At 43.2% G+C, this 17,845-nt stretch overlaps 1 protein-coding gene across 1 annotated transcript in view; it reads left to right on the top strand.

The window, feature by feature from the left end:
* Positions 1-14,223, top strand: part of TRPM5 (transient receptor potential cation channel subfamily M member 5) — a 112,622-nt gene extending 98,399 nt beyond the window's left edge. Inside the window, exons 23-26 of the mRNA XM_038765387.1 lie at positions 1,595-1,727; positions 3,720-3,792; positions 10,163-10,188; positions 14,154-14,223. Of these exons, the coding sequence (XP_038621315.1) occupies positions 1,595-1,727; positions 3,720-3,792; positions 10,163-10,188; positions 14,154-14,223 (302 nt within the window). The remainder of the gene's footprint in view (positions 1-1,594; positions 1,728-3,719; positions 3,793-10,162; positions 10,189-14,153) is intronic.
* The last annotated feature ends 3,622 nt before the right edge of the window (positions 14,224-17,845 follow it).

Here is a 17,845-nt window from a genome sequence, read left to right as displayed (position 1 = left end):
CTGTGGGGAGGGGAAGGAGGTAAGGCCGGGAGGATGGGGAGGAGGGGGAAAGGAAGGAGGGGGCTCTTTATTATATGGGATGAAGACTGTGAGACTGTAACAAAATAAAACAAATAGAATAGATATGTACAAGTAAAATAGAGTAATAAATTCATTCATTCATTCAATCGTATTTATTGAGCGCTTACTGTGTGCAGAGCACTGGACTAAGCGCTTCGGAAGTCCAAGCTGGCAACATACAGTGACGGTCCCTACCCAACAGCGGGCTCACGGTCTAGAAGGGGGAGACAAGAGAACAAAACAAAACATATTAACAAAATAAAATAAATAGAATAAATATGTACAAGTAAAATAAATAGAGTAATAAATATGTACAAACATATAATATATAATAATATATAATTATCATATATAAAAATATATGTATAATATATAATATAAATATATTTACATACATATACTTACATATTGATATATGAATACATATTTATGCATACAAATACATAATAATCATTATATAGAGATATGTACAAGTAAAATAGAGTAATAAATATGTACAAGCATATATATAATATATATTATAATATATATAATATATAATATAAATATATTTACATAAATAAACTTACATATTTATATATCAATAAATATTTACACATGCAAATACATAATAATTATTATATATAGATAATATGTACAAGTAAAATAGAGTAACAAATGTGTACAAACATATTTATAATATATATAATATATAATTATCATATATAAAATACATATGTATAATATATAGTATAAATATATTTACATAAATATACTTACATATTCATATATGAATACATATTTATGCATGCAAATACATAATCATTATTATATATAGATAATATGTACAAGTAAAATAGAGTAATAAATAACATATATATAATAATATATAATTATCATATATAAATATATGTATAATATATAATATGAATATATTTACATAAATATGCTTACATATTTATATATAAATACATATTTACACATGCAGATATATGATAGTTATTATATATAGATATATATTCATGTAAAATAATTATATATAATATATTTCACATAACCTATTCATGTACAATTATTATATGCATATATCGATATATTTATATGATATTTATTTATGAATATAAATATATTTATAAAATATTATAAATATACAATGATTATATATATATTATATATATATACAGGTGCTGTGGGGAGGGGAAGGAGGTAAGGTGGGAGAAAGGAAGGAGCGGGCTCTTATTATATGGGATGAAGCCTGTGAGCCCCCCATGGGACAACCTGATCACCTTCTAACCTTCCCAGCGCTTAGAGCAGTGCTTGGCACATAGTAAGCGCTTAATAAATGCCATTATTATTATTATTATTATTATTATTATTATTATTACTAATAAATTAGAGTAGAGCCCCCATCCCAAGGGACCCCTCCTCCCCTGCCCTACCCCGGGAGACCGTGTCTCGTCTCCCACCGCCGTGGGGTCTCTCAGAGCCCCCCATCGGGCCTGTAAGAGACCCCCCCGTGGGGCCTGAGGGTCATTCCGGGCCCCCCGACCCCCAGTGCGAGACCTCCCGGAGGCGCTGGAGCAGAGGATCATCACTTGGGAGACGGTGCAGAAGGAAAGTCTGTTGGCCAGGCTGGACAAGAGGAAGACGGAGAGCAACCGGGAGGTCCTCAAGAAAATCTCCAATAAGTACGACGACCCCCCAACCCGCTTTTCCCGGTGACCCCTGGAGCTGGGAACACGTTCCCTCCGCCTCCCGGCCGGTGGTGTTCCGACCCCCCAGTGTCCACTGGTATCGGGGATTGATCGGTTGATCGATTAAGGCCCAGGATTTCGGTCAGCCCGAGGAGGCGTCAAGTTGGGCCTTGTCCGTGGCTTGTGTCCCGGAGGGGAGACCGGAGTCCGTCGCCGGGCCGTGTCATCATCATCAATTGTATTTATTGAGCGCTTACTATGTGCAGAGCATTGTACTAAGCGCTTGGGAAGTACAAATTGGCAACATATAGAGACAGTCCCTACCCAACAGTGGGCTCACAGTCTAAAAGACTGTGTCACTCGCCCGCGGAGTGACCACTGTCGGGGGAAAGAGCCCGGGCTTGGGAGTCAGAGGTCATGGGTTCAAATCCCGGCTCCGCCACTCGCCAGCTGAGCGACTTGGGGCAAGTCGCTTCACTTCTCTGGGCCTCGGTTCCTTCATCTGTAAAAAGGGGGTGAAGAGTGTGAGCCCCCCGTGGGACAATCTGATCACTTTGTATCCTCCCCAGCGCTTAGAACAGTGCTTGGCACATAGTAAGCGCTTAACAGATGCCATTATTATTATTATTATTATTAGAGCCCCCCGTGGGACTATCTGATCACCTTGTATCCTCCCCAGCGCTTAGAACAGTGCTTGGCACATAGCAAGCGCTGAACAAATGCCTTCCTTACTATTATTATTATTCTCTGGGCCTCAGTGACCTCATCTGGAAACTGGGGATGAAGACTGTGAGCCCCACGAGGGACAACCTGATCACCCTGTATCTTCCCCAGTGCTTAGAACAGTGCTTGGCACATAAGTGGGGATGAAGACCGTGAGCCCCCCGTGGGACAACCTGATCACCTTGTAACTTCCCCAGTGCTTAGAACAGTGCTGGGCACATAGTAAGCGCTTAATAAATGCCATCATCATTATTATTATTATTCTCTGGGCCTCAGTTCCCTCATCTGGAAAATGGGGATGAAGACTGTGAGCCCCCCGTGGGGCAACCTGATCACCTTGTATCCTCCGCAGCGCTTAGAACAGTGCTTGGCACATAGTAAGCACTTAACAAATGCCATCATTATTATTACTATTATTATTCTCTGTGCCTCAGTGACCTCATCTGGAAAATGCGGATGAAGACTGTAAGCCCCCCCGGGGGACAACCTGATCACCTTGTATCCTCCCCAGCGCTTAGAACAGTGCTTGGTACATAGTAAGCGCTTAACAAATGTCATCATCATTATTATTATTATTCTCTGGGCCTCAGTGACCTCATCTGTAAAATGGGGATAATAATAATAATGGCATTTAGTAAGCGCTTACAATGTGCCAAGCACTGTTCTAAGCACTGGGAAGTTACAAGGTGATCAGGTTGTCCCACGGGGGCTCACAGTCTTAATCCCCATTTTACAGATGAGGGAACTGAGTCCCAGAGAAGTGAAGTGACTTGCCCAAAGTCACACAGCCAACAAGTGGCGGAGCCAGGATTTGAACCCATGACCTCTGACTCCAAATACTACTACTACTACTAATAATAATAATAATAATAATGATGGCATTTATTAAGCCCTTACTATGTGCCAAGCACTGTTCTAAGCACTGGGGGAGATACAAGGTGATCAGGTTGTCCCACAGGGGGCTCCCACTCTTCATCCCCATTTTCCAGATGAGGGAACTGAGGCCCAGAGAAGTGAAGCGACTTGCCCAAAGTCACACAGCCGACGAGTGGCGGAGCCGGGATTTGAACCCATGACCTCTGACTCTTTCCACTGAGCCACGCTGCTTCCCCAGCCACGGACTGTGAGCCCCCCGGGGGACAACCTGATCACCTTGTATCCTCCCCAGCGCTTAGAACAGTGCTTGGCACAGAGTAAGCGCTTAACAAATGCTATTATTATTATTATTATTATTATTATTATTATTATTATTATTATTATTAGAGTTGAGCTGATCGCCAAGTATCTGGATGGGCTGAGGGAGCAGGAGAGACGCTTCAGGCCTCTGGAGCCCCAGGTGAGAATCCTCCCACCCCCCCATCCCCTCCACCTTACCTCCTTCCCCTCCCCACAGCCCCTGTATATATGTATAGATGTTTGTACGCATTTATTACTCTATTTATTTATTCATTTTATTTGTACATATTTATTCTATTTATTTTATTTTGTTAACATGTTTTGTTTTGTTGTCCGTCTCCCCCCTCTAGACTGTGAGCCCGCTGTTGGGTAGGGACCGTCTCTCTAGGTTGCCCACTTGGACTTCCCAAGCGCTTAGTCCAGTGCTCTGCACACAGTAAGCGCTCAATAAATACCACTGAATGAATGAACCTGGACCTATCTATTCTATTCTATTTATTTTATGTTGTTAGTATGTTTGGTTTTGTTCTCTGTCTCCCCCTTGTAGACTGTGAGCCCGCTGTTGGGTAGGGACTGTCTCTGTATGTTGCCAATTTGTACTTCCCAAGCGCTTAGTACAGTGTTCTGCACATAGTAAGCGCTCAATAAATACGGTTGATGATGATGATGATGACAACCCCAGAGCGCTGACCATTGGGGTCCCCGGACTCAGGAGGGGGGTTACGGCCCCGAGCCCCCAGACCCGACCCCCAGGACCTTTAGCCGTTCAAACTGTTCGGTTCCTTTCGTTCATTCCATCGAATTTACTGAGCGCTTATTCATTCATTCATTCATTCATTCATTCATTCATTCATTCAATCAATCAGAGAAGCAGCGTGGCTCAGTGGAAAGAGCCCGGGCTTTGGAGTCAGAGGTCATGGGTTCAAATCCCGGCTCCTCCACTTGTCAGCTGTGTGACTCTGGGCAAGTCACTTCACTTCTCCGGGCCTCGGTTCCCTCATCTGGAAAAAGGGGATTCATTCATTTCACTCTGCACACAGTAAGCGCTCAATAAATACGATTGATTCATTCATTCATTCATTCATTCAATCAGAGAAGCGGCGTGGCTCAGTGGAAAGAGCCCGGGCTTTGGAGTCAGAGGTCACGGGTTCAAATCCTGGCTCCGCCACTTGTCAGCTGGGTGACTTTGGGCAGGTCACTTCACTTCTCTGGGCCTCGGTTCCCTCATCTGGAAAATGGGGATTCATTCATTTCACTCTGCACACAGTAAGCGCTCAATAAATACGATTGATTGATTGATCCATTCATTCAATCAGAGAAGCAGCGTGGCTCAGTGGAAAGAGCCCGGGCTTTGGAGTCAGAGGTCATGGGTTCAAATCCCAGCTCTGCCAACTGTCAGCTGGGTGACTCTGGGCAAGTCACTTCACTTCTCCGGGCCTCGGTTCCCTCATCTGGAAAATGGGGATTCATTCATTTCACTCTGCACACAGTAAGCGCTCAATAAATACGATTGATTGATTCATTCATTCATTCAATCAGAGAAGCAGTGTGGCTCGGTGGAAAGAGCCCGGGCTTTGGAGTCAGAGGTCATGGGTTCAAATCCCAGCTCCGCCAATTGTCAGCTGGGTGACTCTGGGCAAGTCACTTCACTTCTCTGGGCCTCGGTTCCCTCATCTGGAAAATGGGGATTCATTCATTTTCATTCATTCATTCAATCGTGTTTATTGAGCGCTTACTGTGTGCAGAGCACTGGACTAAGCGCTTGGGAAGTACAAGTTGGCAACATCTAGAGATGGTCCCTACCCAACAGCGGGCTCACAGTCTAGAAGACGAAGACTTCATCTTCAAGATGAAGATGAAGGGGATGAAGACTGTGAGCCCCCTGAGGGACAACCTGATCACCTGGTAACCTCCCCAGCGCTTAGAACAGTGCTTTGCACATAGTAAATGCTTAACAAATGCCATTATTATTATTATTATTATTATTATTATTTGGGCAAGTCACTTCACTTCTCTGGGCCTCGGTTCCCTCATCTGTAAAATGGGGATTAAGATGTGAGCCCCCGTGGGACAACCTGATCACCTGGTAATCTCCCCAGCACTTAGAACAGTGCTTTGCACAGAGTAAGTGCTTAACAAATACCATCATTATTATTATTATTATTTGGGCAAGTCACTTCACTTCTCTGTGCCTCAGTTCCCTCATCTGTAAAATGGGGATGAAGACTGTGAGCCCCACGTGGGACAATCTGATCACCTTGTATCCACCAAGTGCTTAGAACAGTGCTTTGCACATAGTAAGCGCTTAACAAATGCCATCATTATAAGCGCTTAGTGAATGAATATGAATGAATATTAGAGAGCTTAGGGATTGAATGAATAAATACCATTCATTCATTCATTCAATCGTATTTATTGGGCGCTTACTGTGTGCAGAGCACTGTGCTAAGCGCTTGAGAAGTCGAAGTTGGCAACATATAGAGATGGTCCCTATTCATTCATTCATTTAATCATATCTACTGAACGCTTACTGTGTGCAGAGCACTGTACTAAGCGCTTGGGAAGTCCAAGTCGGCAACATACAGACGGGCCCTATTCACTCATTCATTTAATCGTATTTATTGAGTGCTTACTGTGTTCAGAGCACTGTACTAAGCGCTTGGGAAGTCCAAGTCGGCAACATCTAGAGATGGTCCCCATTCATTCATTTAATCGTATTTATTGAGCGCTTACTGTGTGCAGAGCACTGTACTAAGTGCTTGGGAAGTCCAAGTCGGCAACATATAGAGACAGTCCCTATTCGTTCTTCATTTAATCGTATTTATTGAGCGCTTATTGGGTGCAGAGCACTGTACTAAGCGCTTGGGAAGTCCAAGTCGGCAACATCTAAAGACGGTCCCTACCCAACAGCGGGCTCACAGTCTCGAAGGGGGAGACAGACAACAAAACAAAACAAGTAGACAGGCATCAAGCGCTTAGTACAGTGCTCTGCACACAGTGAGCGCTCAATAAATACGATTGGATGAATGAATGGCCTAAGAGTCGGAAGGCCACAGGTTCTAATCCCAGCTCCGCCCCTTGTCTGCTGTGCGGCCTTGGGTAAGTCACTTCATTCATTCATTCATTCAATCATATTTATTGAGCGCTTCCTGTGTGCAGAGCATTGTGTTCATTCATTCATTCTTTCATATTTATTGAGTGCCTCCTGTGTGCAGAGCACTGTATTCATTCATTCAATCGTATTTATTGAGTGCTTCCTGTGTGCAGAGCACTGTATTAAGTGCTTGGGAAGTACAAGTCGGCGACAGATAGAGATGGCTTACCATGTGCCAACCACTGTACTAAGCGCTTGGGAGAGTACAGAAGCAGCGTGGCTCAGCGGAAAGAGCCGGGTTTGGGAGTCAGGGGTCATGGGTTCGAATTCCCGCTCTGCCACTTGTCAGCTGGGTGACCTTGGGCAAGCCACTTCACTTCTCTGGTGCCTCAGTGACCTCATCTGCAATATGGGGATGAAGACTGTGAGCCCCCCGTGGGACAACCTCATCACCTTGTAACCTCCCCAGTGCTCAGAACAGTGTTTTCCACATAGTAAGCACTTAATAAATGCCATCATTATTATTATTCATTCAATCGTATTTATTGAGCGCTTCCTGTGTGCAGAGCACTGGACTAAGCGCTTGGGAAGTCCAAGTTGGCAACGTATAGAGACAGTCCCTACCCAACAACGGGCTCACAGTCTAGAAGAATAATGGCCTGCTACTTAATAATAATAATAATAACAATATTTGTTAAGCGCTTACTATGTATATACCTGTATATATGGATATCACCTGTATATATATCTCTACGTATTTATTACTCCTTTTTATTTTATCTGTACATACTTATTCTATTTGTTTTATTCTGTTAATATGTTTTGTTTTGTTGTCTGTCTCCCCCTTCTAGACTGTGAGCCCCTTGTTGGGTAGGGACCGTCTCTCTATGTTGCCAACTTGGCTTTCCAAGCGCTTAGTCCAGTGCTCTGCACACAGTAAGCGCTCAATAAATACGACTGAATGAATGAATGAGTGCAGGCCTGGGAGTCTGAAGGACCTAGGTTCTAATCCCACTTCCGCTACTTAATAATAATAATAATAACAGTATTTGTTAAGCGCTTACTATGTATATACCTGTATATATGTATATCACCTGTATATATGCCTGTATGTATTTATTACTCCTTTTTATTTTACCTGTACATATTTATTCTATTTATTTTATTGTGTTAATATGTTTTGTCTTGTTCTTTATCTCCCCCTTCTAGCCTGTGAGCCCGCTGTTGGGTAGGGACCGTCTCTATACGTTGCCAACATGTCCTTCCCAAGCGCTTAGTCCAGTGCTCTGCACACAGTAGGCGCTCAGTAAATACGACTGAATGAATGAATGAGTACAGGCCTGGGAGTCTGAAGGACCTAGGTTCTAATCATGCCTCCGCTACATAATAATAATAATAATAATAATAATAATAATAATAATAATGATCCCGCCTCCGCTACTTAATAATAATGATAACAACAGTATTTGTTATGCGCTTACTATGTATATACCTGTACATATGTATATCACCTGTATATATGTCTCTACGTATTTATTACTCCTTTTTATTTTATCTATACGAATTTATTCTATTTATTTTATTCTGTTAATATGTTTTGTTTTGTCATCTGTCTCCCCCTTCTAGACTGTGAGCCCACTGTTGGGTAGGGACCGTCTCTATACGTTACCAACTTGCCCTTCCCAAGCGCTTAGTACAGAGCTCTGCACACAGTAAGCGCTCAATAAACCCGACTGAATGAATGAATGAGTACAGGCCTGGGAGTCTGAAGGACCTAGGTTCTAATCCCGCCTCCGCTACATAATAATAATAATAATAACAACAGTATTTGTTAAGCGCTTACTATGTATATACCTGCATATATGGATATCACCTGTATATATGTCTCTACGTATTTATTACTCCTTTTTATTTTACCTGTACATATTTATTCTATTTATTTTATTGTGTTAATATGTTTTGTCTTGTTCTTTGTCTCCCCCTTCTAGACTGTGAGCCCACTGTTGGGTAGGGACCGTCTCTATACGTTACCAACTTGCCCTTCCCAAGCGCTTAGTACAGAGCTCTGCACACAGTAAGCGCTCAATAAACCCGACTGAATGAATGAATGAGTACAGGCCTGGGAGTCTGAAGGACCTAGGTTCTAATCCCGCCTCCGCTACATAATAACAAATAATAATAACAACAGTATTTGTTAAGCGCTTACTATGTATATACCTGCATATATGGATATCACCTGTATATATGTCTCTACGTATTTATTACTCCCTTTTATTTTATCTGTACATATTTATTCTATTTATTTTATTCTGTTAATATGTTTTGTCTTGTTCTCTGTCTCCCCCTTCTAGACTGTGAGCCCGCTGTTGGTTAGGGACTGTCTCTATACGTTGCCAACTTGGACTTCCCAAGCGCTTAGTCCAGTGCTCTGCACACAGTAAGCGCTCAATAAATACGATTGAATGAATGAATGAGTCCAGGCCTGGGAGTCTGAAGGACCTAGGTTCTAATCCCACCTCCGCTACATAATGATAATAATAATAATAATAATAATAATAATAATAATAATAATAATCCCACCTCCACTACTTAATAATAATAATAATAATAATAATAACAGTATTTGTTAAGCACTTACTATGTATATACCTGTTTATGTGTATATCACCTGCATATATGTCTCTACGTATTTATTACTCCTTTTTGTTTTATCTGTACATATTTATTCTATTTATTTTACTGTGTTAATATTTTTTGTCTTGTTCTTTGTCTCCCGCTTCTAGCCTGTGAGCCCGCTGTTGGGTAGGGACCGTCTCTCTATGTTGCCAACTTCTCCTTCCCAAGCGCTTAGTCCAGTGCTCTGCACACAGTAAGCGCTCAATAAATACGACTGAATGAATGAATGAGTACAGGCCTGGGAGTCTGAAGGACCTAGGTTCTAATCCCGCCTCCGCTACTTAATCATAATAATAATAACAGTATTTGTTAAGCGCTTACTATGTATATACCTGTATATATGGATATCACCTGTATATATGTCTGTATGTATTTATTACTCTATTTATTTTATCAGTACATATTTATTTTATTTTGTTAGTATGTTTTGTTTTGTTGTCTGTCTCCCCCTTCTAGCCTGTGAGCCCGCTGTTGGGTAGGGACCGTCTCTATACATTGCCAACTTGGACTTCCCAAGCGCTTAGTCCAGTGCTCTGCACACAGTGAGCGCTCAATAAGTACGATTGAATGAATGAATGAGTGAATGGACTTCCCAAGCGCTTAGTCCAGTGCTCTGCACACAGTAAGCGCCCAGTAAATACGATCGAATGGATGAATGGGTGGTCCTCCCGCCCTGACCCCGACCCCCGGGTGACCCAGGTGTCCGGGCACGGCCTGGGCAGCTACTACACTCACCGCATTTTACCCTGTCGCTCCACAGGTTGCCCAGTCCGCTGAACTCTCCAGGTGAGTGGGGGGTGGGGGAGGAGGGAGGGGGCCACTACTTTGGGCTACCACTAACCCCACCTCCAGAATAATAATAATAATAATAATAATAATAATGTTAGTGTTTGTTAAGCACTTACTATGTGGAAATAATAATAATAATAATGGCATTTATTAAGCGCTTACTCTGTGCAAAGCACTGTTTTAAGCGCTGGGGAGGTTACAAGGTGATCAGGTTGTCCCACGGGGGGCTCACAGTCAGTCAATCAATCAGTCAATCAATCGCATTTATTGAGCGCTTACTGTGTGCACAGCACTGGACTAAGCGCTTGGGAAGTACAAGTTGGCAGCACATACAGTCAATCAATCAATCAATCAATCGTATTTATTGAGCGCTTACTGTGTGCAGAGCACTGGACTAAGCACGTACTAGTAAGCGCTTAATGCCATCACTGTTCTTATTATTACTTCCCCAGCGCCCAGGTGCTTAGAACAGTGCTTTGCTCATTCATTCAATCATATTTGTTGAGCGCTTACTATGTGCAGAGCACTGTATTAAGCGCTTAATGGTAAGCGCTTAATAAATGCCATCATTCTTCTCATTATTATTATTTCTCCCGCGCCCAGGTGCTTAGAACAGTGCTTTGCTCATTCATTCATTCATTCATTCATTCAATCGTGTTTACTGAGCGCTTACTGTGTGCAGAGCACTGTACTAAGCGCATACTAGTAAGCGGTTAATAACTTCCATTATTATTATGATGATGATTTCTCCAGCGCCCAGGTGCTTAGAACAGTGCTTTGCTCATTCATTCATTCATTCAATCGTATTTACTAAGCGTTTACTGCGTGCAGAGCACTGTACTGTGTACTAGTAAGTGCTTAATAAATGCCATTATTATTATTATTATTATTATTATTATTATTTTCCAGCGCCCAGGTGCTTAGAACAGTGCTTTGCTCATGCATTCAATCGTATTTATTGAGCATTTTCTGTGTGCAGAGCACTATACTAAGCGCTTAATAGTAAGCGCTGAATAAATGCCATCATTCTTCTTCTCATTATTATTATTATTATTATTTCTCCAGCGCCCAGGTGCTTAGAACAGCGCTTTGCTCATTCATTCATTCAATCGGATTTATTAAGCGTTTACTGTGTGCAGAGCACTGTACTAAGCGCTTAATAGTAAACACTTAATAAATGCCATTATTCTTCTTATTATTATTTCTCCAGCGCCCAGGTGCTTAGAACAGCGCTTTGCTCATCCATTCAATCTTATTTATTGAGCGTTTACTGCGTGCAGAGCACTGTACTAAGCACGTACTAGTAAGCGCTTAATAAATGCCATCATTCTTATTATCATTATTATTATTATTTCTCCAGCGCCCAGGTGCTTGGAACAGCGCTTTGCTCGTTCATTCATTCATTCAATTGCATTGAGCGCTTACTGTGTGCAGAGCACTGTACTAAGCGCTTAATAGTAAGCGCTTAATAAATACCATCATTCTTCTTCTTATTATTATTTCTCCCGCGCCCAGGTGCTTAGAACAGCGCTTTGCTCATTCATTCATTCATTCATTCAATCGTATTAATTGAGCACTTACTGTGTGCAGAGCACTGTACTAAGCGCTTAATAGTAAGCGCTTAATACCATCATTCTTCTTATTATTATTTCTCCCGCGCCCAGGTGCTTAGAACAGCGCTTTGCTCATTCATTCATTCATTCAATCGTATTAACTGAGCGCTTACTGTGTGCGGAGCACTGTACTAAGCACTTAATAGTAAGCGCTTAATAAATACTGTCATTCTTCTTCTTATTATTATTTCTCCCACACCCAGGTGCTTAGAACAGCGCTTTGCTCATTCATTCATTCATTCATTCAATCGTATTGAGTGCTTACTGAGTGCAGAGCACTGTACTAAGCGCTTGATAGTAAGCGCTTCATAAATGCTGTCATTCTTCTTATTATTATTATTTCTCCAGCGCCCAGGTGCTTAGAAAAGTGCTTTGCTCATTCATTCATTCATTCATTCAATCGTGTTAACTGATCACTTACTGTGTGCAGAGCACTGTACTAAGCGCTTAATAGTAGGCGCTTCATAAATGCTGTCATTCTTCTTCTTATTATTATTTCTCCAGTGCCCAGGTGCTTAGAACAGCGCTTTGCTCATTCATTCATTCATTCATTCATTCAATCGTATTAATTGAGCGCTGTGTGCAGAGCACTGTACTAAGCGCTTAATAGTTAGTGCTTAATAAATACCATCATTCTTATTATTATTATTATTTCTCCCGCTCCCAGGTGCTTAGAACAGCGCTTTGCTCATTCATTCATTCATTCATTCATTCATTCAATCGTATTAATTGAGCACTTACTGTGTGCAGAGCACTGTACTAAGCGCTTAATAGTAAGCGCTTCATAAATGCTGTCATTCTTCTTCTTATTTCTCCAGCACCCAGGTGCTTAGAACAGCGCTTTGCTCATTCATTCATTCATTCATTCATTCAATCGTATTAACTGAGCACTTACCGTATGCAGAGCACTGTACTAAGCGCTTAATAGTAAGCGCTTCATAAATGCCGTCATTCTTCTTCTTATTATTTCTCCAGCGCCCAGGTGCTTAGAACAGCGCTTTGCTCATTCATTCATTCATTCAATCGTATTTGCTGAGCGCTTACTGTGTGCAGAGCACTGTACTAAGCGCTTAATAGTAAGCGCTTAATAAATACCATCATTCTTCTTATTATTATTATTTCTCCCGCACCCAGGTTCTTAGAAAAGTGCTTTGCTCATTCATTCATTCATTCAATGGTATTTACTGAGCGCTTACTGTGTGCAGAGCACTGTACTAAGCGCTTTAATAGTAAGCACTTAATAAATACCATCATTCGTCTTATTATTATTATTTCTCCCGTGCCCAGGTGCTTAGAACAGCGCTTTGCTCATTCATTCATTCATTCATTCAATCGTATTAACTGAGCGCTTACTGTGTGCAGAGCACTGTATTAAGCGCTTAATAGTAAGCGCTTCATAAATGCTGTCATTCTCCTTCTTCTTCTTCTTATTTCTCCAGCGCCCAGGTGCTTAGAACAGCGCTTTGCTCATTCATTCATTCATTCGTATTTACTGAGCACTTACTGTGTGCAGAGCACTGTACTAACCGCTTAATAGTAAGCGCTTCATAAATGCTGTCATGCTCTTATTATTATTATTATTTCTCCCGCACCCAGGTGCTTAGAACAGCGCTTTGCTCATTCATTCATTCATTCAATCGTATTTGCTGAGCGCTTACTGTGTGCGGAGCACTGTACTAAGCGCTTAATAGTAAGCGCTTAATAAATACCATCGTTCTTATTATTATTATTATTTCTCCCGCACCCAGGTGCTTAGAAAAGCGCTTTGCTCATTCATTCATTCATTCAATCGTATTTACTGAGCGCTTACTGTGTGCAGAGCACTGTACTAAGCGCTTAATAGTAAGCGCTTCATAAATGCTGTCATTCTTCTTCTTATTATTTCTCCCGCGCCCAGGTGCTTAGAACAGCGCTTTGCTCATTCATTCATTCATTCAATTGTATTAACTGAGCGCTTACTGTGTGCAGAGCACTGTACTAAGCGCTTAATAGTAGGCACTTCATAAATGCTGTCATTCTTCTTATTATTATTATTTCTCCAGCACCCAGGTGCTTAGAACAGCGCTTTGCTCATTCATTCATTCATTCATTCAATCATATTAATTGAGCGCTGTGTGCAGAGCACTGTACTAAGCGCTTAATAGTAAGCGCTTAATAAATACCATCATTCTTCTTCTTATTATTATTTCTCCAGTGCCCAGGTGCTTAGAACAGCGCTTTGCTCATTCATTCATTCATTCAATCGTATTTACTGAGCACTTACTGTGTGCAGAGCACTGTACTAAGCGCTTAATAGTAAGCGCTTCATAAATGCCGTCATCCTTCTTCTTCTTCTTCTTGTTTCTCCAGAGGCCAGGTGGGCGGCCAGTGCAGTGAGGGAGTCCGTCAGGAGGGCCGGCCGGCGGCCCTGGGGCGCTGACCACTGCGCCCCACGGTCCCGACGTGCCCGGCTGGTGCCCGGAGCCACCGGCCGGCCTTCGCCATCGCTTCGCCTCCATCCTCACCCGCACCGCGTCGAACCCGCGACCTCAGCTCGGCTCAGTGCGAAGAAGTCGGGCTTGGGAGTCCGAGGTTGCGGGTTCAAATCTCACCTCCGCCCATGGTCAGCCGTGTGACTCTGGGCGAGTCACTTCACTTCTCTGGGCCTCAGTTCCCTCATCTGGAAAATGGGGATGAAGACTGGGAGTCCCCCGTGGGACAACCTGATCACCTTGTATCCACCCCCCGCCATGCTTAGAACAGTGCTTTAAACATAGTAAGCGCTTAACAAATACCATCATTATTTTTTTTTATTATTCTCTGGGCCTCAGTGCCCTCATCTGTCAAATGGGGATGAAGACTGGGAGCCCCCAGTGGGACAACCTGACCACCTTGTAACCTCCCCAGCGCTTAGAACAGTGCTTTGCACATAGTAAGCGCTTAACAAATACCATCATTATTATTATTATTATTCTCTGGGCCTCAGTTCCCTCATCTGTCAAATGGGGATGAAGACTGTGAGCCCCCCATGGGACAACCTGATCAACTTGTAACTTCCCCAGCGCTTAGAACAGTGCTTGGCACATAGTAAACGCTTAAAAAATGCTATTATTACTACTTATCGAGGGCCTATTGTCAATCCTGACTCTGCCACTTAGCTGTGTGACTTTGGGCAAGTCACTTCACTTTTCTGGGCCTCAGTTCCCTCATCTGCAAAATGGGGATGAAGACTGGGAGCCCCCCATGGGACAACCTGATCAACTTGTAACTTCCCCAGCGCTTAGAACAGTGCTTGGCACATAGTAAATGCTTAATAAATGCTATCATTACTACTTATCGAGGGCTTATTGTCAATCCCGTCTCTGCCACTTAGCTGTGTGACTTTGGGCAAGTCACTTCACTTTTCTGGGCCTCAGTTCCCTCATCTGTCAAATGGGGATGAAGACTCTGAGCCCCCCGTGGGTCAAACTCATCACCTTGTATCCCCCTCACCCCAGCACTTAGAACAGTGCTTTGTACATAGTAAGCGCTTAACAAATACCATCATTATTATTATTATTAATCTCCGGGCCTCAGTTCCCTCATCTGTAAAATGGGGATGAAGACTGTGAGCCCCCGTGGGACAACCTGATCACCTTGTAACTTCCCCAGCACTTAGAACAGTGCTTTGCACATAGTAAACGCTTAATAAATGCTATTATTACTACTTATCGAGGGACTATTGTCAATCCTGACTCTGCCACTTAGCTGTGTGACTTTGGGCAAGTCGCTTCACTTCTCTGGGCCTCAGTTCCCTCATCTGCAAAATGGGGATGAAGACTGGGAGCCCCACGTGGGACAACCTGATCACCTTGTATCTCCCCCCAGCGCTTCGAACAGTGCTTGGCACATAGTAGGCGCTTAATACATGCCATCATTATGGGCTTCGGAGTCATAGGTCGTGGGTTCAAATCCCGGCTCCACCAATTGTCAGCTGTGTGACTTTGGGCAAGTCACTTCACTTCTCCGGGCCTCAGTTCCTTCATCTGCAAAATGGGGATGAAGACTGGGAGCCCCCCATGGGACAACCTCATCACCTTGTAACCCCCCAGAGCTTAGAACAGTGCTTGGCACATAGTAGGCGCTTAATACATGCCATCATTATGGGCTTCGGAGTCATAGGTCGTGGGTTCAAATCCCGGCTCCACCAATTGTCAGCTGTGTGACTTTGGGCAAGTCACTTCACTTCTCCGGGCCTCAGTTACCTCATCTGCAAAGTGGGGATGAGGACTGTGAGCCCCCCGTGGGACAACCTCATCACCTTGTAACCTCCCCAGCACTTAGAACAGTGCTCTGCACATAGTAAGCGCTTAGTAAATGCCATCATTATTATTATTATTAGAAGGGGGAGACAGATAACAAGACATATTAACAAAATAAAATAAATAGAATAAATATGTACAAATAAAATAGAGTAATAAATGCGTACAAACATGTATACATATATTAAGGTGCTGTGGGGAAGGGAAGGAGGTAAGGCGGGGAGGATGGAGAGGGGGACGAGGGGGAGAGGAAGGAGGGCGCTCAGTCTGGGGCCACGCTGCTTCTGTTACAAGAACAGTGCTCGGCACCTAGTAAGCGCTTAACAGATAATAAGCGCTCAATAAATGCGATTGAATGAATGAATGAATGATGTTATTGTTTTGTTTTGTTGTCTGTCTCCCCCTTCTAGCCTGTGAGCCCGCTATTGGGTCGGGACCATCTCTATATGTTGCGGACTTGTACTTCCCAAGCGCTTAGTACAGTGCTCTGCACACAGTAAGCGCTCAATAAATACGATTGACACCTGTCCACGTGTTTTGTTGTGTTGTCTGTCTCCCCCTTCTAGACTGTGAGCCCGTTGTGGGGTAGGGACCGTCTCTAGATGTTGCCGACTTGTACTTCCCAAGCGCTTAGTACAGTGCTCTGCACACAGTAAGCGCTCAATAAATACAACTGACACCTGTCCACACGTTTTGTTTTGTTCTCCGTCTCCCCCTCCTAGACTGTGAGCCCATTGTCGGGTAGGGACCGTCTGTCTATGTTGCCAACTTGTACTTCCCAAGTGCTTAGTACAGTGCTCTGCACACAGTAAGCGCTCAATAAATACGACTGACACCTGTCCACGCGTTTTGTTTTGTTGTCTGTCTCCCCCTTCTAGACCGTGAGGCCTGTTGCTGGGTAGGGACCGTCTCTAGATGTTGCCAACTTGGACTTCCCAAGCGCTTAGTCCAGTGCTCTGTACACAGTAAGCGCTCAATAAATACAATTGACACCTGTCCATCTGTTTTGTTTTGTTGTCTGTCTCCCCCATCTAGACCGTGAGCCCGCTGTTGGGTAGGGACCGTCTCTAGATGTTGCCAACTTGGACTTCCCAAGCGCTCTGCATTCATCATCATCAATCATCATCAATCGTATTTATTGAGCGCTTACTGTGTGCAGAGCACTGGACTAAGCGCTTGGGAAGTCCAAATTGGCAACATATAGAGACAGTCCCTACCCAACAGTGGGCTCACAGTCTAAAATCGTATTTATTGAGCACTTACTGTGTGCAGAGCACTGTACTAAGCGCTTAGGAAGTCCAAGTCGGCAACATCTAGAGACGGTCCCTACTCAACAGCGGGCTCACAGTCTAGTAGGGCTTTGAATGAATGAATTAGCCCCTTCCCCCTTTCATTCATTCATTCAATCGTATTTATTGAGCGCTTACTGTGTGCAGAGCACTGGACTAAGCACTTGGGAAGTCCAAGTCGGCAACATCTAGAGACGGTCCCTACCCGACAACGGGCTCACAGTCTAGAAGGGGGAGCACAGTAAGCGCTCAATAAATACGACTGATTGATTGATTGATTGATTATTTTGTTAGTATGTTTGGTTTTGTTCTCCGTCTCCCCCTTTTAGACTGTGAGCCTGCTGTTGGGTAGGGACTGTCTCTCTATGTTGCCAACTTGTACTTCCCAAGCGCTTAGTACAGTGCTCTGCACATAGTAAGCGCTCAATAAATACGATTGATGATGATGATGATGATGATTGACTCCAAAGCC

This window comes from Tachyglossus aculeatus, chromosome 22 (assembly GCF_015852505.1).
Source record: "Tachyglossus aculeatus isolate mTacAcu1 chromosome 22, mTacAcu1.pri, whole genome shotgun sequence".
Classification (NCBI taxonomy): Eukaryota; Metazoa; Chordata; class Mammalia; order Monotremata; family Tachyglossidae; genus Tachyglossus; species Tachyglossus aculeatus.
Note: the sequence above shows the minus strand (reverse complement) of the source record. Positions and strands in the feature narration are given on the sequence as shown.